Genomic DNA, 22394 nt, shown 5'->3' with positions numbered 1-22394 from the left:
TTAGGTTTGGGATTAGGGTTAAGGTTAGGGTTGTGATTAGGGGTGTATTGGGATTAGGGTTAGGTTTGAGGTTAGGGTTGAGATTAGGATTAGGGGTGTGTTGGATTTAGGGTTTTGATTAGGGTTATGGTTAGGGTTGACATTAGGGTTGTTTTGGGGTAAGGGTTGTGATTATGGTTAGGGTTAGTGATTAGGATTATGGATCAGGTTGGGATTAGGGTTAGGGGTGTGTTGGGGTTAGGGTTGGAGCTAGAATTGGGGGGTTTCCACTGTTTAGGTACATCAGGGGGTCTCCAAACACGACAGCCAATTTTGCGCTCAAAAAGTCAAATGGTGCTCCCTCCCTTCTGAGCTCTGCCGTGCGCCCAAACAGTGGGTTACCCCCACATATGGGGTACCAGCATACTCAGGACAAATTGGACAACAACTTTTGGGGTCCAATTTCTCTTGTTACCCTAGTGAAAATAAAAACTTGGGGGCTAAAAAATATTTTTTGTGGGAAAAAAAAATATTTTTTATTTTCACGGCTCTGCATTATAAACTTCTGTGAAGCACTTGGGCATTCAAGGTTCTCACCACACATCTAGATAAGTTCCTTGGGGGGTCTAGTTTCCAAAATGGGGTCACTTGTGGAGGGTTTCTACTGGTTAGGTACATCAGGGGCTCTGCAAACGCAACATAATACCCGCAGACCATTCTATCAAAGTCTGCATTCCAAAACGGCGCTCCTTCCTTCCGAGCTCTGCCGTGCGCCCAAACAGTGGTTTACCCCCACATATGGGGTACCAGCATACTCAGGACAAATTGGACAACAACTTTTGGGGTCCAATTTCTCTTGTTACCCTAGTGAAAATAAAAACTTGGGGGCTAAAAAATATTTTTTGTGGGAAAAAAAAATATTTTTTATTTTCACGGCTCTGCATTATAAACTTCTGTGAAGCACTTGGGCATTCAAGGTTCTCACCACACATCTAGATAAGTTCCATGGGGGGTCTAGTTTCCAAAATGGGGTCACTTGTGGGGGATTTCTACTGTTTAGGCACATCAGGGGCTCTCCAAACGCGACTTGGCGTCCGATCTCAATTCCAGCCAATTCTACATTGAAAAAGTAAAACGGCACTCTTTCTCTTCCAAGCTCTGCGGTGCGCCCAAACAGTGGTTTACCCCCACATATTGGGTATCAGCGTACTCAGGAGAAATTGCACAACAACTTTTGTGGTCTAATTTCTCCTGTTACCCTTGTGAAAATAAAAATTTGTGGGCGAAAAGATCATTTTTGTGTAAACAAAAGCGATTTTTTATTTTCACGGCTCTACGTTATAAACTTCTGTGAAGCACTTGGGGGTTCAAAGTGCTCACCACACATCTAGATAAGTTCCTTAAGGGGTCTAGTTTCCAAAATGGTGTCACTTGTGGGGGGTTTCCACTGTTTAGGCACATCAGGGGCTCTCTAAACGTGACATGGCGTCCAATCTCAATTCCAGCCAATTCTGCATTGAAAAAGTCAAACGGCGCTCCTTCACTTCTAAGTTCTGCGGTGCGCCCAAAAAGTGGTTTACCCCCACATATGGGGTATTGGCGTATTCAGGAGAAATTGCATAACAAAATTTATGGTTACATTTCTGTTTTTACACTTGTGAAAATAAAAAAAATGGTTCTGAATTAGGATGTTTGCAAAAAAAAGTTAAATGTTCATTTTTTCCTTCCACATTGTTTCAGTTCCTGTGAAGCACGTAAAGGGTTAAAAAACTTCTTGAATGTGGTTTTGAGAACCTTGAGGGGTGTAGTTTTTAGAATGGTGTCACACTTCATTATTTTCTATCATATAGACCAGAGGTCCCCAACTCCAGTCCTCAAGGCCCACCAACAGGTCATGTTTTCAGGATTTCCTTTGTATAGCACAGGTGATGCAATTATTACCTGGGCAAGACTAAGGAAATCCTGAAAACATGACCTGTTGGTGGGCCTTGAGGACTGGAGTTGGGGACCTCTGATATAGACCCCTCAAAATGACTTCAAATGTGATGTGGTCCCTAAAAAAAAAATGGTGTTGTAAAAATGAGAAATTGCTGGTCAACTTTTAACCCTTATAACTCCCTAACAAAAAAAAATTTTGTTTCCAAAATTGTGCTGATGGAAAGTAGACATGTGGGAAATGTTATTTATTAACTATTTTTCGTGACATATCTCTCTGATTTAAGGGCATAAAAATACAAAGTTTGAAAATTGCAAAATTTTAAAAATTTTCGCCATATTTCCGTTTTTTTCATAAATAATCGCAAGTAATATCGAAGAAATGTTACCACTAACATGAAGTACAATATGTCACGAAAAAACAATCTCAGAATCAGCGGGATCCGTTGAAGCGTTCCAGAGTTATAACCTCATAAAGTGACAGTGGTCAGAATTGCAAAAATTGGCCTGGTCATTAAGTACCAAATTGGCTCTGTCACTAAGGGGTTAAAGGGGTGTCTCCCTAAGCGACATTTATCATCTATACACAAGAAAAGAGATAAATGTATAATTGTTTGGGATCAAACTACTAGAATCATCACTGATCCTAAAAATATGGGTCCCCAAAACCCCCGTATGTATGGAGTGATAGTGCGCATGTGTGACCACTTTGAAAGGACTGCCTGCTTGGTTGTCTTGGTCATTCTACAGAAGTGACTATAATGATGGTTGGTTATGCATGTGCACCACTACTTGTATACGCCGGAGTCTCGGGACCCATGTTGTTAGGATTGGTAGGAGCTCTAGTTTGAAGCTCATGGCCTTAATACATTTATCATCTATCCCGTAGATGGGTGATGTATGCGGTGTATGGAAAATCTCCTTTAAACAAGCTAGAGTATAGGCAGTAACTATGAACAAGATTTTTATTTGGAGGGAAAAGTGTATATAAAAAGTAGAACTTGCTTTATCTCGGCTGAAGTGTAAATGTTAAGCTAAAATAATGTTCTCATTTTTGATAGGACCTTATTACCTGGGCTTGCACAAAGATTTATTCCAGAAGACCTGCCTGGTGATCTTCACTTGTTTCTCATGAATATTGGAAAGTCAAGTGAGTACATTTACATAGATTGAAAGCTTAAAGAGTAGCTGCGGCTTACATTTTATCTCATAAATAAATAGTGCACATGAAAATAAGCAACTCTATAATATCTTATCAGTCGTTATCAAAATTCTCAATACTGAGTTACAATCTGTATTCAGTGAAGACTTTCCCATTACTGAGAGAATCTTGTGAGTAGTAACTACTGTACATCTACTACTATACATCTATCTAAATAGGAGTGTGTGTGTATATATTATATATATATATATATATATATATATATATATATATATATATATATATATATATATATATATATATATATAAATCTCAGAAATGGAAAATCCAATGTGGGGGTCAAATAATTGCACGTAAAGTAGCAGTATAAAAAAAACCTTTATTTAAAACAAGACTGGGTATGCAGTAGAATTGCAGAAAAAAGACGGGCGCGCACACTGAAATCATAGACATCATAAAAACAAGATATAAGAACATCTATGTAAGAAATAACCATACAGTCACATACTAGAGTAGAAGCACATAAGTATAATATTATATGTAGACGACCACAGCTCTGGCAAAAACTAAGAGACCACTGCAAAATGTTCAGTTTGTCTGATTTTTCTCTTCATAGGTATATTTTTGAGTAAAATGTAAATTGTTCTTTTATTCTATAAACTTCTGACAACATGTCTCCGAAGTTCCAAGCACTAATTTTTTTTTTCTGAAAAGGAGAAATGGTCAAAATTAAAAAAAAAAAACAGTGCTTTCAGACCTCAAATAATGCTAAGAAAACAAGTTCATAATCATTTAGAAACAACAACACTAATTTTATAACTCAGGAAGAGTTCAGAAATCAATATTTTGTGGAATAACCATGATTTTTAATCACTGCTTTCATGTGTCTTGGCATGCTTTCCACCAGTCTATCACACTTCAAAAATGTAAGCAGTTCTTCTTTGTTTGATGGCTTGTGACTATCCATCATCCTCTTGATTACATCCCAGAGGTTTTTGGTAGGGTTCAGGTCTGGAGATTAGGCTGCCCATCACAGGGTTTTGATGTGGTGCTCTCTTGAAGGGGAGGTGCCATCAAAATAGTTTAACCCCTTCATGACCCAGCCTATTTTGACCTTAAAGACCTTGCCATTTTTTGCAATTCTGACCAGTGTCCCTTTATGAGGTAACTCGGGAACGCTTCAACGGATCCTAGCGATTCTGAGATTGTTTTCTCGTGATATATTGGGCTTCATGTTAGTGCTAAATTTAGGTCAATAAATTCTGTGTTTATTTGTGATAAAAACGGAAATTTGGCAAAAATTTTGAAAATTTTGCAATTTTCACATTTTGAATTTTTATTCTGTTAAACCAGAGAGTTATGTGACACAAAATAGTTAATAAATAACATTTCCCACACGTCTAATTTACAAAAGCACAATTTTGGAAACAAAATTTTTTTTTGCTAGGAAGTTATAAGGGTTAAAATGTGACCAGCGATTTCTCATTTTTACAACGAAATTTACAAAACCATTTTTTTTAGGGACCACCTCACATTTGAAGTCAGTTTGAGGGGTCTATATGGCTGAAAATACCCAAAAGTGACACCATTCTAAAAACTGCACCCCTCAAGGTGCACAAAACCACATTCCAGAAGTTTATTAACCCTTCAGGTGCTTCACAGCAGCAGAAGCAACATGGAAGGAAAAAATGAACATTTAACTTTTTAGTCACAAAAATGATCTTTCAGCAACAATTTTTTTATTTCCCCAATGGTAAAAGGAGAAACTGAACCACGAAAGTTGTTGTCCAATTCGTCCTGAGTACGCTGATACCTCATATGTGGGGGTAAACCACTGTTTGGGCGCACGGCAGGGCTTAGAAGGGAAGGAGCACCATTTGACTTTTTGAATGAAAAATTGGCTGCACTCTTTAGCGGACACCATGTCACATTTGGAGAGACCCTGTGTGCCTAAACATTGGAGCTCCCCCACAAGTGACCCCATTTTGGAAACTGGACCCCCCAAGGAACTTATTTAGATGCCTAGTGAGCACTTTAAACCCTCAGGTGCTTCACAAATTGATCCGTAAAAATGAAAAAGTACTTTTTTTTTTTTTCACAAAAAATTTATTTTCGCCTCAATTTTTTCATTTTCACATGGGCAATAGGATTAAATAGATCCTAAAATTTGTTGGGCAATTTCTCCCGAGTACGCCGATACCTCATATGTGGGGGTAAACCACTGTTTGGGCACACGGCAGGGCTCGGAAGGGAAGGCGCGCCATTTGACTTTTTGAATGGAAAATTAGCTCCAATTGTTAGCGGACACCATGTCGCGTTTGGAGAGCCCCTGTGTGCCTATGCATTGGAGCTCCCCCACAAGTGACCCCATTTTGGAAACTAGACCCCCCAAGGAACTTATCTAGATGCATATTGAGCACTTTAAACCCCCAGGTGCTTCACAGAAGTTTATAACGCAGAGCCATGAAAATAAAAAATAATTTTTCTTTCCTCAAAAATGATTTTTTAGCCTGGAATTTCCTATTTTGCCAAGGATAATAGGAGAAATTGGACCCCAAATATTGTTGTCCAGTTTGTCCTGAGTACGCTGATACCCCATATGTGGGGTAAACCACTGTTTGGGCGCACGGCAGGGCTCAGAAGGGATGGCACGCCATTTGGCTTTTTAAATGGAAAATTAGCTCCAATCATTAGCGGACACCATGTCACGTTTGGAGAGCCCCTGTGTGCCTAAACATTGGAGATCCCCCGGAAATGACCCCATTTTGGAAACTAGACCCCCAAAGGAACTAATCTAGATGTGTGGAGAGGACTTTGAACCCCCAAGTGCTTCACAGAAGTTTATAACGCAGAGCCATGAAAATAATTAAAAAAAAAAATTATTTTCTCAAAAATGATCTTTTAGCCTGCAATTTTTTATTTTCCAATGGGTAACAGGAGAAATTTGACCCCAAAAGTTGTTGTCCAGTTTCTCCTGAGTACGCTGATACCCCATATGTGGGGGTAAACCACTGTTTGGGCACATGCCGGGGCTCGGAAGTGAAGTAGTGACGTTTTGAAATGCAGACTTTGATGGAATGCTCTGTGGGCGTCACGTTGCGTTTGCAGAGCCCCTGATGTGGCTTAACAGTAGAAACCCCCCACAAGTGACCCCATTTTGGAAACTAGACCCCGAAAGGAACTTATCTAGATGTGTGGTGAGCACTTTGAACCCCCAAGTGCTTCACAGAAGTTTATAATGCAGAGCCGTGAAAATAATAAATACGTTTTCTTTCCTCAAAAATAATTATTTAGCCCAGAATTTTTTAATTTTCCCAAGGGTAACTGGAGAAACTGGACCCCAGTAATTGTTGCGCAGTTTATCCTGAGTATGCTGGTACCCCATATGTGGGGGTAAACCACTGTTTGGGCACACGTCAGGGCTCGGAATTGAGGGAGCACCATTTGACTTTTTGAATACGAGATTGGCTGGAATCAATGGTGGCGCCATGTTGCGTTTGGAGACCCCCTGATGTGCCTAAACAGTGGAAACCCCTCAATTCTAACTCCAACACTAACCCCCCCCACACCCCTAACCCTAATCCCAACTGTAGCCATAACCCTAATCACAACCCTAATCCCAACTGTAGCCATAACCCTAATCACAACCCTAATTCCAACCCTAACCCTAAGGCCATGTGCCCACGTTGCGGATTCGTGTGAGATTTTTCAGCATCATTTTTGAAAAATCCGCGGGTAAAAGGCACTGCGTTTTACCTGCGGATTTTCCGCGGATTTCCAGTGTTTTTTGTGCGGATTTCACCTGCGGATTCCTATTGAGGAACAGGTATAAAACGCTGCGGAATCTGCACAAAGAATTGACATGCTGCGGAAAATACAACGCAGCGTTTCCGCGCGGTATTTTCCGCACCATGGGCACAGCGGATTTGGTTTTTCATATGTTTACATGGTACTGCAAACCTGATGGAACACTGCTGCGAATCCGCAGCCAAATCCGCACCGTGTGCACATAGCCTAATTCTAAAGGTATGTGCACATGCTGCGGAAAACGCTGCGGATCCGCAGCAGTTTCCCATGAGTTTACAGTTCAATGTAAACATACGGGAAACAAAAATCGCTGTACACATGCTGCGGAAAAACTGCACGGAAACGCAGCGGTTTACATTCCGCAGCATGTCAGTTCTTTGTGCGGATTCCGCAGCGGTTTTACAACTGCTCCAATAGAAAATCGCAATTGTAAAACCGCAGTGAAATGCGCAGAAAAAAACGCGGTAAATCCGCAGCGGTTTAGCACTGCGGATTTATCAAATCCGCAGCGGAAAAATCCGCAGAGGACCAGAATACGTGTGCACATACCGAAACCCTAACCCTAGCCCTACCCCTAACCCTAGCCCTACCCCTAACCCTACCCCTAACCCTACCCCTAAAACTACCCCTACCCCTAACCCTAACCCTATTCTAACATTAGTGGAAAAAAAAAATTTCTTTTTTTTTTATTGTCCCTACCTATGGGGGTGAGAAAGGGGGGGGGGGGTCATTTATTATTTTTTTTATTTTGATCACTGAGATATAATATATCTCAGTGATCAAAATGCACTTTGGAACGAATCTGCCGGCCGGCATATTCGGCGGGTGCACTGCGCATGCGCCCGCCATTTTGGAAGATGGCGGCGCCCAGGGAGAAGACGGACGGAGCCCGGCAGGATCGGTAAGTATGATAGGGTGGGGGCGGAGCACGGGGGGGGGGGGGGGGGGGAGCGGAGCATGGGGGGGGGGGGAATCGGAGCGCGGCAGGCATGGAACGGAGCACGGGGGCGTGGAACAGAGCACGGGGGGGCTGGAACAGAGCACGGGGGGGTGGAACGGAGCACGGGGGGGGGGTGGATCGGAGTGCAGGGGGGGTGATTGGAGCATGGGGGGGTGATTGGAGCACGGAGGGAGCGGACAAGAGCGCGGGGGGGGGGGAGGGGGGCGGGGGGGAGCGGAGCACTGGACGGAGGGGAGCCGGAGCAGTGTACCGGCCAGATCGGTGGGGTGGGGTGGGGGCACATTAGTATTTCCAGCCATGGCCGATGATATTTCAGCATCGGCCATGGCTGGATTGTAATATTTCACCCGTTATAATAGGTGAAATATTACAAATCGCTCTGATTGGCAGTTTCACTTTCAACAGCCAATCAGAGCGATCGTAGCCACGAGGGGGTGAAGCCACCCCCCCTGGGCTAAACTACCACTCCCCCTGTCCCTGCAGATAGGGTGAAATGGGAGTTAACCCTTTCACCGGATCTGCAGGGACGCGATCTTTTCATGACGCCACATAGGCGTCATGGGTCGGATTGGCACCGACTTTCATGACGCCTACGTGGCGTCATGGGTCGGGAAGGGGTTAAACTCTCAAAATGGCCAGAAAAAAAATAACCTTTCATGTGGAACTCGATAGTCTATTCTTGTTCTTAGAAATGAAGGCTATTCCATGCAAGAAATTGCCAAGAAACTGAAAATTTCCTACAACTGTGTGTACTACTCCCTTCAGAGGAGAGCACAAACAGGCTCTAACCAGAGTAGAAAGAGAAGTGGGAGGCCCCGCTGCACAACTGAGCAACAAGACAAGTACATTAGAGTCTGTAGTTTAAGAAATCGCCGCCTCACAGGTCCTCACCTGGCAGCTTCATTAAATAGTACACGCAAAACACCAGTGTCAACGACTACAGTGAAGAGGCGACTCCGGGATGCTGGCCTTCAGGGAAGAGTGGCAAAGAAAAAGCCATATACAAGAAAATCCCATGGCAGACAAAATAATTAATGATAACAAAAATTCCCCATTAAATGTCATCTGCTTAACCCAGCAGGAAGTGCGGCGACATCTAAAAATCACTAAAATTGACAAATCTCCAGGCCCCGATGGGATACACCCCCGAGTACTGCAGGAACTAAGTACAGTCATTGATAGACCATTATTTTTAATCTTTAAAGACTCCATAATAACAGGGTCTGTGCCACAGGACTGGCATATAGCAAATGTGGTGCCAATATTCAAAAAGGGGGCAAAAACTGAACTCGGAAATTATCGGCCAGTAAGCTTAACCTCTACTGTGGGTAAAATCCTGGAGGGCATTCTAAGGGATGCTATACTGGAGTATCTGAAGAGGAATAACCTCATGACCCAGTATCAGCACGGGTTTACTAGGGACCGTTCATGTCAATTTCTATGAAGAGGCAAGTTCCGGACTGGACCAAAGGAACAAAGTGGACGTAGTGTACATGGACTTTTCAAAAGCTTTTGATACGGTGCCACACACAAGGTTGATACATAAAATGAGAATAATGGGGATAGGGAAAAATATGTGTAAGTGGGTTAAGAGCTGGCTCAAGGATAATAATAATAATCTTTATATAGCGCCAACCTATTCCGCAGCGCTTTACAGTTTAACAGTTTCAAACACAACAGACATAGGTAACAACGTTAATAATACAATAAAGCAAAATAAGACGACCCTGCTCGTGAGAGCTTACAATCTACAATGAGGTGGGGGAGATACAAAGTACAGGTGTGTATTTACAATGATGGTCCAGCCATCTTCAGGGAGTGGGGGATAGATGGAGATAGTGAATGGGCTACACAAACATAAAATGACTTTGATAAGTGAACGTGATAGGCCGCTCTGAACAAATGTGTTTTGAACAAGCGCCTAAACCTATGGAAGTTGAGGATGGTCCTAATATCTTGGGGTAAAGCATTCCAGAGGATTGGCGCAGCATGGGAGAAGTCTTGTAGTCGGGAGTGGGAGGTACGGAATAGTGCAGAGGTTAGTAGAAAGTCATTTGCAGAGCGCAGCGGTCGGCTAGGCCGATAAACCGAAATGAGGGAGGAGATGTAAGGGGGTGCCGCACTGTGAAGACTGAAGAGCTTTGTGGGTGAGAACAAGTACGTTGAATTGTTGAATTGTATTGAATTGTATCCTGTAATGAATGGGTAGCCAGTGTAACGACTGGCGAAGAGCGGATGCATCTGAGTAACAATTAGCCAGATGGACAACCCTGGCTGCTGCATTAAGGATGGACTGGAGAGGGGAAAGTCGAGTAAGGGGGTTGTCTCCATGGTGAGAAAAGGGCGGATTCTAGAGATGTTCTTTAGGTGTAAGCGGCACAAGCGGGCAAGAGATTGTATATGGGAGGTGAAGGAGAGATCGGAGTCAAACATAACACCCAGACAGCGTGCCTCCTGCCGGGGTGTTATTATGGCGCCACCCACGGAGAGGGAAGTGTCAAATTTAGGGAGGTTAGTAGAAGGCGGGAGCAGAAATTGTTCAGTTTTGGAGAGGTTGAATTTCAGATAGAGAGCGGACATGATGTTGGAGACTGCAGACAGACAGTCAGTGGCGTTCTGTAGTACAGCAGGGGTAAGGTCAGGGGAGGATGTGTATAGTTGTGTGTCATCAGCATAAAGATGGTACTGAAAGCCAAATCTGCTGATGGTCTGTCCAATTGGGGCTGTGTAGAGGGAGAAGAGAAGGGGGCCAAGGACTGAGCCCTGAGGTACCCCGACAGTGAGAGGAAGAGGAGATGAAGTGGAGCCAGAGAACAGAACACTGAAGGAGCGGTCAGAAAGGTAGGAGGAGAACCAGGAGAGAGCAGCGTCCTTAATGCCTAGTGGCTGGAGCCTAGAGAGGAGAGGGTGGTCAACAGTGTCGAAAGCTGCAGAAAGGTCAAGGAGAATGAGCAGAGAGTGGTCACCATTACATTTTGCTGTCAGAAGGTCATTGGTCACCTTGATGAATGCAGTTTCTGTCGAATGTAGGGGGCGGAAACCGGACTGTGAAGGGTCTAGGAGGGAATGAGTGGAGAGGTAACGGGTATGGATAGGAAACAAAGGGTGGTTGTTAATGGAGCACACTCGGACTGGGTCACGGTTAGCAGTGGGGTACCACAGGGGTCAATATTGGGCACTCTTCTTTTTAACATATTTATTAATGACCTTGTAGTGGGCATACAGAGTAGAATTTCAATATTGGCAGATGACACTAAACTCTGCAGGGTAATCAATACAGAGGAGGACAATTTTATATTTCAGGATGATTTATGTAAACTAAAAGCTTGGGCTGATAAATGGCAAATGAGCTTTAATGGGGATAAATGTAAGGTCATGCACTTGGGTGGAGCAAATAAGATGTATAATTATGTGCTTAATTCTAAAACACTGGGCAAAACCGTCAATGAAAAAGACCTGGGTGTATGGGTGGACGACAAACTCGCATTTAGTGGCCAGGGTCAGGCAGCTGCTACAAAGGCAAATAAAATAATGGGATGCATTAAAAGAGGCATAGATGCTCATGAGGAGAACATAATTTTACCTCTATACAAGTCACTAGTTCGACCACACTTAGAATACTGTGCACAGTTCTGGTCTCCGGTGTATAAGAAAGACATAGCTGAACTAGAGCGGGTGCAGAGAAGAGCGACCAAGGTTATTAGAGGACTGGGGGGTCTGCAATACCAAGATAGATTATTACACTTGGGGTTATGTAGTTTGGAAAAACGAAGGCTAAGGGGTGATCTTATTACAATGTATGAATATATGAGGGGACAGTACAGACACTTTTCTAATGACCTTTTTACTCGTAGACCTGAGACAGGGACAAGGGGGCATCCTCTACGTCTGGAGGAGAGAAGGTTTAAGCATAATAACAGACGCAGATTCTTTACTGTAAGAGCAGTGAGACTATGGAACTCTCTGCCATATGATGTTGTAATGAGTGATTCATTGCTACAGTTTAAGAGGGGACTGGATGCCTTTCTTGAAAAGTATAATGTTACAAGTTATATATACTAGATTTCTTGATAGGGCGTTGATCCAGGGAACTAGTCTGATTGCCGTATGTGGAGTCGGGAAGGAATTTTTTTTCCCTAATGTGGAGCTTACTCTTTGCCTCATGGGGTTTTTTCGCCTTCCTCTGGATCAACATGTTAGGGCAAGTTAGGTTAGGCTATGGGTTGAACTAGATGGACTTCAAGTCTTCCTTCAACCTTAATAACTATATACAAAAAAGGTTGCACTCTATCGTGCCAAAGCATGTCTAATATGAAATACATGAAATATGAATAGCAAAATGGCTTTTGAACATTAGGAAAATACTTGAGAGATGCTTTGCACAGAATTTGATCAAATAGTGAGAGCCCATCAACCATCGTCAAGGTGATCTCATTAAACTGATGGGTCCCTGACCTCCCTGTCCGAATGTGAACACTTACCGAAGGCCTATGTCTGGGTGAATGTGGACACCTCTGCCAGCAAAACCTACATATGGGTTGGCCAGAACCAAGTGTGATTAGATGTAATTAAAAACCACATGGTGACGGGAGGAGTGCGCAGTCAGTATATTACTATGTATATCTGAAACTGGCTAATTAAAGGAAAAGATTAACCCCTTCCCGACCTTTGACGCCACGTAGGCGTCATGAAAGTCGGTGCCAATCCGACCCATGACGCCTATGTGGCGTCATGGAAAGATCGCGTCCCTGCAGATCGGGTGAAAGGGTTAACTCCCATTTCACCCGATCTGCAGGGACAGGGGGAGTGGTAGTTTAGCCCAGGGGGGGTGGCTTCACCCCCCCGTGGCTACGATCGCTCTGATTGGCTGTTGAAAGTGAAACTGCCAATCAGAGCGATTTGTAATATTTCACCTATTATAACGGGTGAAATATTACAATCCAGCCATGGCCGATGCTGATATATCATCGGCCATGGCTGGAAATACTAATGTGCCCCCACCCCACCCCACCGATCGCCCCCCCAGCCCTCCGATCTGCCCGGTACACTGCCCCCCCGCTCCCCTCCGCCCTGTGCTCCGCTCCCCCCCCGTGTTCTTGTCCGCTCCCCCCGTGCTCCGTTCCACCCCCCCGTGCTCCATTCCACCCTCCCCGTGCTCCGTTCCACCCCTCCCGCGCTCCGATTCACCCCCCCATGCTCCGATTCCCCCCCCCCCCCCCGTGCTCCCCACCCCACCCCATCATACTTACCGATCCTGCCGGGGTCCGTCCGTCTTATCCCCGGGCGCCGCCATCTTCCAAAATGGTGGGCGCATGCGCAGTGCGCCCGCCGAATCTGCCGGCCGGCAGATTCGTTCCAAAGTGCATTTTGATCACTGAGATAGATTATATCTCAGTGATCAAAATAAAAAAATAATAAATGACCCCCCCCCCCCCCCCCTTTGTCACCCCCATAGGTAGGGACAATAAAAAAAGAAAGATTTTTTTTTTTTCCACTAATGTTAGAATAGGGGTAGGGGTAGGGCTAGGGCTAGGGGTAGGGTTAGGGGTAGGGCTAGGGTTAGGGTTTCGGTATGTGCACACGTATTCTGGTCCTCTGCGGATTTTTCCGCTGCGGATTTGATAAATCCGCAGTGCTAAACCGCTGCGGATTTATGGCGGATTTACCGCGTTTTTTCTGCGCATTTCACTGCAGTTTTACAACTGCGATTTTCTATTGGAGCAGTTGTAAAACCGCTGCGGAATCCGCACAAAGAAGTGACATGCTGCGGAATGTAAACCGCTGCGTTTCCGTGCAGTTTTTCCGCAGCATGTGTACAGCGATTTTTGTTTCCCATGGGTTTGCATTGAACTGTAAACTCATGGGAAACTGCTGCGGATCCGCAGCGTTTTCCGCAGCGTGTGCACTGTCATGATCCCAATGGCAGGGGATCACAAAAGGACAAGCACACAAAAAACAGAACAAGCTCTAGGGTGATGGAAACTGAGCTGACCGCGATCCTGAACCTAATTCACAACACTAGCACTAGCCGGGGAACGTGCCTACGATGATTCTAGACGTCTCGCGCCAGCCGAAGGACTAGCTTCCCCTATTAGAAGAAACAAAGACCTCTCTTGCCTCCAGAGAAACACCCCACAGAAATAGCAGCCCCCCACATGTAATGACGGTGAAATGAGAGGAAAGCACATACGTAGTAATGAAAACAGATTCAGCAAAATGAGGCCCGCTAAAACTAGATAGCAGAGGATACAAAAGTGAACTGCGCGGTCAGCGAAAAACCCTACAACAAACCATCCTGAAATTACCTGAACTCATGTGCCAACTCATGGAACATGAGGAGTAATATCAGCCCACTAGAGCAACCAGCAACAAGGAATCACATAACTGCAAGCTGGACAAAAACAAAAATAAAGCAAAACGTGGAACAGGAAAATCAAAAACTTAGCTTGTCCTGAAGATTACTGAAGCGGAAAGCAGAGGTAACAAGACACACTGATTACATTGATCGCCGGCGAGGAAATGACAAGAAAGCCAGGTTAAATAGGAAACTCCCATATCCTGATAGAACAGGTGGACACCAGAGACCGCAGAGAACACAAGTCACCCAGTACCATCTGTAACCACCAGAGGGAGCCCAAAAACAGAATCCACAACAGTACCCCCCCCTTGAGGAGGGGTCACCGAACCCTCACGAGAACCACCAGGGCGACCAGGATGAGCCCTATGAAATGCACGGACCAAATCAGCAGCATGAACATCAGAGGCAACCACCCAAGAATTATCCTCCTGACCATAACCCTTCCACTTGAACAAATACTGAAGTTTCCGTCTGGAAACACGAGAATCCAAGATCTTCTCCACAACATACTCCAATTCTCCCTCCACCAGCACCGGAGCAGGAGGCTCAAGGGAAGGAACAACAGGTACCTCATACTTCCGCAACAACGACCGATGGAACACATTATGAATAGCAAACGATGCCGGGAGATCCAAACGAAACGACACAGGGTTAAGAATTTCCAAGATCCTATAGGGACCGATGAACCGAGGCTTGAACTTAGGAGAAGAGACCTTCATAGGAACAAAACGAGAAGACAACCACACCAAGTCCCCAACACGAAGTCGAGGACCCACGCGGCGACGGCGATTAGCAAACTGCTGAGCCCTCTCCTGGGACAACTTCAAATTGTCCACCACATGACTCCAAATCTGATGCAACCTATCCACCACCATGTCCACTCCAGGACAATCAGAAGGCTCCACCTGACCAGAGGAAAAACTAGGATGAAACCCCGAATTACAAAAGAAAGGAGAAACCAAGGTAGCAGAACTAGCCCGATTATTAAGGGCAAATTCGGCAAGCGGCAAAAAGGTAACCCAGTCATCTTGATCAGCACAAACAAAACACCTTAAATAAGTTTCCAAGGTCTGATTAGTTTGTTCCGTCTGGCCATTCGTCTGAGGATGGAATGCAGATGAAAAGGACAAATCAATGCCCATCTTAGCACAGAACGTCCGCCAAAATCTAGACACAAACTGGGATCCCCTGTCAGAAACAATGTTCTCCGGAATCCCATGCAAACGAACCACGTTCTGAAAAAACAGAGGGACCAACTCAGAGGAGGAAGGTAACTTAGGCAAGGGTACCAGATGAACCATCTTAGAAAAGCGGTCACACACAACCCAGATGACAGACATTTTTTGAGAGACAGGGAGATCCGAAATAAAGTCCATGGAAACGTGCGTCCAAGGCCTCTTCGGGATAGGCAAAGGTGACAACAATCCACTGGCCCGAGAACAGCAAGGCTTAGCCCGAGCGCAAACTCCACAAGACTGCACGAAAGAACGCACATCCCTCGACAAGGAAGGCCACCAAAAAGACCTGGCCACCAAGTCTCTAGTACCAAATATTCCAGGATGACCTGCCAACGCAGAAGAATGGACCTCGGAGATGACTCTACTGGTCCAATTATCCGGACCAAACAGTCTTTCAGGCGGACAACGATCAGGTTTATCTGCCTGAAACTCCTGCAAAGCACGTCGCAAGTCTGGGAAGACAGCTGACAAAATCACCCCATCCCTAAGGATACCAGTGGGCTCAGAATTTCCAGGGGAATCAGGCACAAAACTCCTAGAAAGAGCATCCGCCTTCACATTCTTTGAACCTGGCAGGTATGAAACCACAAAATCGAAACGGGAGAAAAACAGTGACCAACGAGCCTGTCTAGGATTCAGACGCTTGGCAGACTCAAGGTACATCAGATTTTTGTGATCAGTCAAGACCACCACACGATGTCTAGCACCCTCAAGCCAATGACGCCACTCCTCAAATGCCCACTTCATGGCCAAAAGCTCCCGATTACCAACATCATAATTCCGCTCAGTGGGCGAAAACTTTCTAGAAAAGAACGCACATGGCTTCATCACCGAGCAATCGGAGCTTCTCTGTGACAAAACTGCCCCCGCTCCAATCTCAGAAGCATCAACCTCAACCTGAAAAGGAAGCGAAACCTCTGGCTGACGCAACACAGGAGCAGAAGAAAACCGGCGCTTAAGTTCCTGAAAGGCCTCCACAGCCGCAGGAGACCAATCAGCAACATCAGCACCCTTCTTAGTCAGATCCGTCAAAGGCTTAACAACACTAGAAAAATTAGTTATGAAACGACGATAAAAATTAGCAAAGCCCAAGAACTTCTGTAGACTCTTAAGAGATGTAGGCTGCGTCCAGTCACAAATAGCTTGAACCTTGACGGGATCCATCTCAATAGTAGAAGGGGAAAAAATATACCCCAAAAAAGAAATCTTCTGGACTCCAAAGAGACACTTTGAACCTTTTACAAACAAAGAATTGGCCCGCAGGACCTGAAACACCTTCCTGACCTGCTGAACATGGGACTCCCAGTCATCAGAAAAAACCAAAACATCATCCAAATACACAATCGTAAATTTATCCAGATATTCACGGAAAATATCGTGCATAAAGGCCTGGAAGACAGAAGGAGCATTAGAAAGTCCAAAAGGCATCACCAAATACTCAAAATGGCCCTCAGGCGTATTAAATGCGGTTTTCTACTCATCACCCTGCTTAATCCGCACAAGATTATACGCACCCCGAAGATCAATCTTAGTGAACCATTTAGCCCCCTTAATGCGAGCGAACAAATCAGTCAACAATGGCAAAGGATACTGATATTTGACCGTAATCTTATTCAAAAGACGGTAATCTATACAAGGCCTCAAGGAACCATCTTTTTTGGCCACGAAAAAAAAAACCTGCTCCCAAAGGAGACGAAGATGGACGGATATGTCCCTTTTCCAAGGACTCCTTAACATAATCCCGCATAGCAGTATGCTCTGGCACTGACAGATTGAACAAACAACCTTTAGGAAATTTACTGCCAGGAATCAAATCTATAGCACAATCGCAATCCCTGTGAGGAGGAAGCGAATTGAGCTTAGGCTCCTCAAAAACATCCCGATAATCAGACAAAAATACAGGAACCTCAGAAGGAGTAGATGAAGCGATAGAAATCGGAGGTGCATCATCATGAACCCCCTGACATCCCCAGCTTAACACAGACATCGTTTTCCAGTCCAAGACTGGGTTATGAGTTTGTAACCATGGCAGACCAAGCACTAAGACATCATGTAAATTATACAGTACCAGGAAGCGAATCACCTTCTGATGAACGGGAGTCATACGCATGGTCACGTGTGTCCAGTACTGAGGTTTATTCATAGCCAAAGGTGTAGAGTCAATTCCCTTCAAAGGAATAGGGACTTCCAGAGGCTCCAGACTAAACCCAAAGCGGTTGGCAAATGACCAATCCATAAGACTCAGGGCAGCGCCTGAATCCACATAGGCATCGACGGAAATGGCTGATAATGAACAAATCAGAGTCACAGACAGAATGAACTTAGACTGTAAAGTACTAATGGCAACAGACTTATCAACCTTTTTTGTGCGTTTAGAGCATGCTGATATAACATGAGCTGAATCACCACAATAAAAACACAACCCATTTTTCCGCCTATAGTTTTGCCGTTCACTTCTGGACTGAATTCTATCACATTGCATTGTCTCAGGTGCCTGTTCAGAAGACACCGCCAAATGGTGCACAGGTTTGCGCTCCCGTAAACGCCGATCAATCTGAATAGCCATAGTCATAGACTCATTAAGACCTGTAGGTGCCGGGAACCCCACCATAACATCTTTAATGGCCTCAGAAAGGCCATCTCTGAATCTTGCAGCCAGGGCGCACTCATTCCACTGAGTAAGCACCGACCATTTCTGAAATTTCTGACAATATAATTCTGCTTCATCTTGCCCCTGAGAGAGAGCCAATAAAGCTTTTTCAGCCTGAATCTCTAGGTTAGGTTCCTCATAGAGCAAACCCAATGCCAGAAAAAACGCATCCACATTGAGCAATGCAGGATCCCCTGGTGCCAATGCAAATGCCCAATTCTGAGGGTCACCCCGCAGGAAAGATATTACAATCTTGACTTACTGAGCAGGATCTCCAGAGGAGCGAGATTTCAAAGAAAGAAACAACTTGCAATTGTTCCTAAAATTCAGAAAACTAGATCTATCTCCAGAAAAAAACTCTGGGATAGGAATTCTAGGTTCAGACATAGGAGCATGTACAACAAAATCTTGTATATTTTGAACCTTAGCAGCAAGATTATTCAGGCTGGAAGCCAAACTCTGGACGTCCATGATAAACAGCTGAGGTCAGAGCCATTCAAGGATTAAGAGGAGGTAAGACGCAGCAAACTCTGAGGGAAGGGAAAAAAAAAAAAAAAAAAACTTCCTCAAACTACTTTTCCTCCTACTTCAGCCAATATGATTACCACTTTTCTGGCCGGCGATACTGTCATGATCCCAATGGCAGGGGATCACAAAAGGACAAGCACACAAAAAACAGAACAAGCTCTAGGGTGATGGAAACTGAGCTGACCGCGATCCTGAACCTAATTCACAACACTAGCAGTAGCCGGGGAACGTGCCTACGATGATTCTAGACGTCTCGCGCCAGCCGAAGGACTAGCTTCCCCTATTAGAAGAAACAAAGACCTCTCTTGCCTCCAGAGAAACACCCCACAGAAATAGCAGCCCCCCACATGTAATGACGGTGAAATGAGAGGAAAGCACATACGTAGTAATGAAAACAGATTCAGCAAAATGAGGCCCGCTAAAACTAGATAGCAGAGGATACAAAAGTGAACTGCGCGGTCAGCGAAAAACCCTACAACAAACCATCCTGAAATTACCTGAACTCATGTGCCAACTCATGGAACATGAGGAGTAATATCAGCCCACTAGAGCAACCAGCAACAAGGAATCACATAACTGCAAGCTGGACAAAAACAAAAATAAAGCAAAACGTGGAACAGGAAAATCAAAAACTTAGCTTGTCCTGAAGATTACTGAAGCGGAAAGCAGAGGTAACAAGACACATTGATTACATTGATCGCCGGCGAGGAAATGACAAGAAAGCCAGGTTAAATAGGAAACTCCCATATCCTGATAGAACAGGTGGACACCAGAGACCGCAGAGAACACAAGTCACCCAGTACCATCTGTAACCACCAGAGGGAGCCCAAAAACAGAATCCACAACAGTGCACATACCTTTAGAATTAGGCTATGTGCCCACACTGCGGATTGGCCGCTGCGGATTCGCAGCAGTATTCCATCAGGTTTACAGTACCATGTAAACCTATGGAAAACCAAATCCGCTGTGCCCATGGTGCGGAAAATACAGCGCTGAAACGCTGCGTTGTATTTTCCGCAGCATGTCAATTTTTTGTGCGGATTCCGCAGCGTTTTACACCTGTTCCTCAATAGGAATCCGCAGGTGAAATCCGCACAAAAAACACTGGAAATCCGCGGAAAATCCGCCGGTAAAACGCAGTGCCTTTTACCCGCGGATTTTTCAAAAATGATGCTGAAAAATCTCACACGAATCCGCAACGTGGGCACATAACCTTAGGGTTAGGGTTGGAATTAGGGTTGTGATTAGGGTTATGGCTACAGTTGGGATTAGGGTTAGGGGTGTGGGGGGGTTAGTGCTGGAGGTAGAATTGAGGGGTTTCCACTGTTTAGGCACATCAGGGGTCTCCAAACGCAACATGGCGCCACCATTGATTCCAGCCAATCTCGTATTCAAAAAGTCAAATAGTGCTCCCTCAATTCCGAGCCCCGACGTGTGCCCAAACAGTGGTTTACCTCCACATATGGGGTACCAGCATACTCAGGATAAACTGCGCAACAATTACTGGGGTCCAATTTCTCCTGTTACCCTTGTGAAAATTAAAAAATGCTTGCTAAAACATCATTTTTGAGGAAAGAAAAATGATTTTTTATTTTCACGGCTCTGCGTTGTAAACGTCTGTGAAGCACTTGGGGGTTCAAAGTGCTCACCACATATCTAGATAAGTTCCTTGGGGGGTCTAGTTTCTAAAATGGGGTCACTTGTGGGGGGTTTCTACTGTTTAGGAACACCAGGGGCTCTGCAAACGCAACGTGACGCCCGCAGACCATTCCATCAAATTCTGCATTTCAAAACGTCACTACTTCACTTCCGAGCCCCGGCATGTGCCCAAACAGTAGTTTACCCCCACATATGGGGTATCACCGTACTCGGGAGAAACTGGACAACAAATATTGGGGTCAAATTTCTCCTGTTACCCTTGGGAAAATTAAAAAATTCTGGGCTAAATAATTATTTTTGAGGAAAGAAAACGTATTTATTATTTTCACGGCTCTGCATTATAAACTTCTGTGAAGCACTTGGGGGTTCAAAGTGCTCACCACACATCTAGATAAGTTCCTTTCGGGGTCTAGTTTCCAAAATGGGGTCACTTGTGGGGGGTTTCTACTGTTAAGCCACGTCAGGGGCTCTGCAAACGCAACGTGACGCCCACAGAGCATTCCATCAAAGTCTGCATTTCAAAACGTCACTACTTCACTTCCGAGCCCTGGCATGTGCCCAAACAGTGGTTTACCCCCACATATGGGGTATCAGCGTACTCAGGAGAAACTGGACAACAACTTTTGGGGTCAAATTTCTCCTGTTACCCTTGGGAAAATAAAAAATTGCAGGCTAAAAGATCATTTTTGAGAAAATAATTATTTTTTTTTATTTTCATGGCTCTGCGTTATAAACTTCTGTGAAGCACTTGGGGGTTCAAAGTCCTCACCACACATCTAGATTAGTTCCTTTGGGGGTCTAGTTTCCAAAATGGGGTCATTTCTGGGGGATCTCCAATGTTTAGGCACACAGGGGCTCTCCAAAACGTGACATGGTGTCCGCTAATGATTGGAGCTAATTTTCCATTTAAAAAGCCAAATGGCGTGCCTTACCTTCCGAGCCCTGCCGTGCGCCTAAACAGTAGTTTACCCCCACATATGGGGTATCAGCGTACTCCGGACAAACTGGACAACAACATTTGGGGTCCAATTTCTCCTATTACCCTTGGCAAAATAGGAAATTCCAGGCTAAAAAATCATTTTTGAGGAAAGAAAATTTTTTATTTTCATGGCTCTGCGTTATAAACTTCTGTGAAGCACCTGGGGGTTTAAAGTGCTCAATATGCATCTAGATAAGTTCCTTGGGGGGTCTAGTTTCCAAAATGGGGTCACTTGTGGGGGATTTCCAATGTTTAGGCACACAGGGGCTCTCCAAACGCGACATGGTGTCCGCTAACAATTGGAGCTAATTTTCCATTTAAAAAGTCAAATGGCAGGCCTTCCCTTCCGAGCCCTGCCGTGTGCCCAAACAGTGGTTTACCTCCACATATGAGGTATCGGCGTACTCGGGAGAAATTGCCCAACAAATTTTATAATCCATTTTATCCTATTGCCCATGTGAAAATGAAAAAATTGAGGCGAAAAGAATTTTTTGTGTGAAAAGAAAAAAGTACTTTTTCATTTTTACAGATCAATTTGTGAAGCACCTGGGGGTTCAAAGTGCTCACTATTATTATTATTATTATTATTATTATTTATTGTTATAGCGCCATTTATTCCATGGCGCTTTACATGTGAGGAGGGGTATACATAATGAAAACAAGTACAATAATCTTAAACAATACAAGTCATAACTGGTACAGGAGGAATGAGGACCCTGCCCGCGAGGGCTCACTATGCATCTAGATAAGTTCCTTGGGGCGTCTAGTTTCCAAAATGGGGTCACTTGTGGGGGAGCTCCAATTTTTAGGCACACGGGGGCTCTCCAAACGTGACATGGTGACCGCTAAAGAGTGGAGCCAATTTTTTATTCAAAAAGTCAAATGGCGCTCCTTCCCTTCCAAGCCCTGCCGTGCGCCCAAACAGTGGTTTACCCCCACATATGAGGGATCAGCGTACTCAGGACAAATTGGACAACAACTTTCGTGGTTCAGTTTCTCCTTTTACCATTGGGAAAATAAAAAAATTGTTGCTAAAAGATAATTTTTGTGACTAAAAAGTTAAATGTTCATTTTTTCCTTCCATGTTGCTTCTGCTGCTGTGAAGCACCTGAAGGGTTAATAAACTTCTTGAATGTGG

The 22394-nt window shown here is 44.6% G+C and overlaps 1 protein-coding gene across 1 annotated transcript in view; it reads left to right on the top strand.

The window, feature by feature from the left end:
- Positions 1–22394, top strand: part of LOC138651521 (sacsin-like) — a 163540-nt gene that overhangs the window by 110219 nt on the left and 30927 nt on the right. Inside the window, exon 8 of the mRNA XM_069741786.1 lies at positions 2976–3064. Coding sequence (XP_069597887.1) covers positions 2976–3064 — 89 coding nt within the window. The remainder of the gene's footprint in view (positions 1–2975; positions 3065–22394) is intronic.

The sequence above is a fragment of the Ranitomeya imitator genome, chromosome 10 (genome assembly GCF_032444005.1).
Source record: "Ranitomeya imitator isolate aRanImi1 chromosome 10, aRanImi1.pri, whole genome shotgun sequence".
In the NCBI taxonomy this organism is placed as follows: Eukaryota; Metazoa; Chordata; class Amphibia; order Anura; family Dendrobatidae; genus Ranitomeya; species Ranitomeya imitator.
Note: the sequence above shows the minus strand (reverse complement) of the source record. Positions and strands in the feature narration are given on the sequence as shown.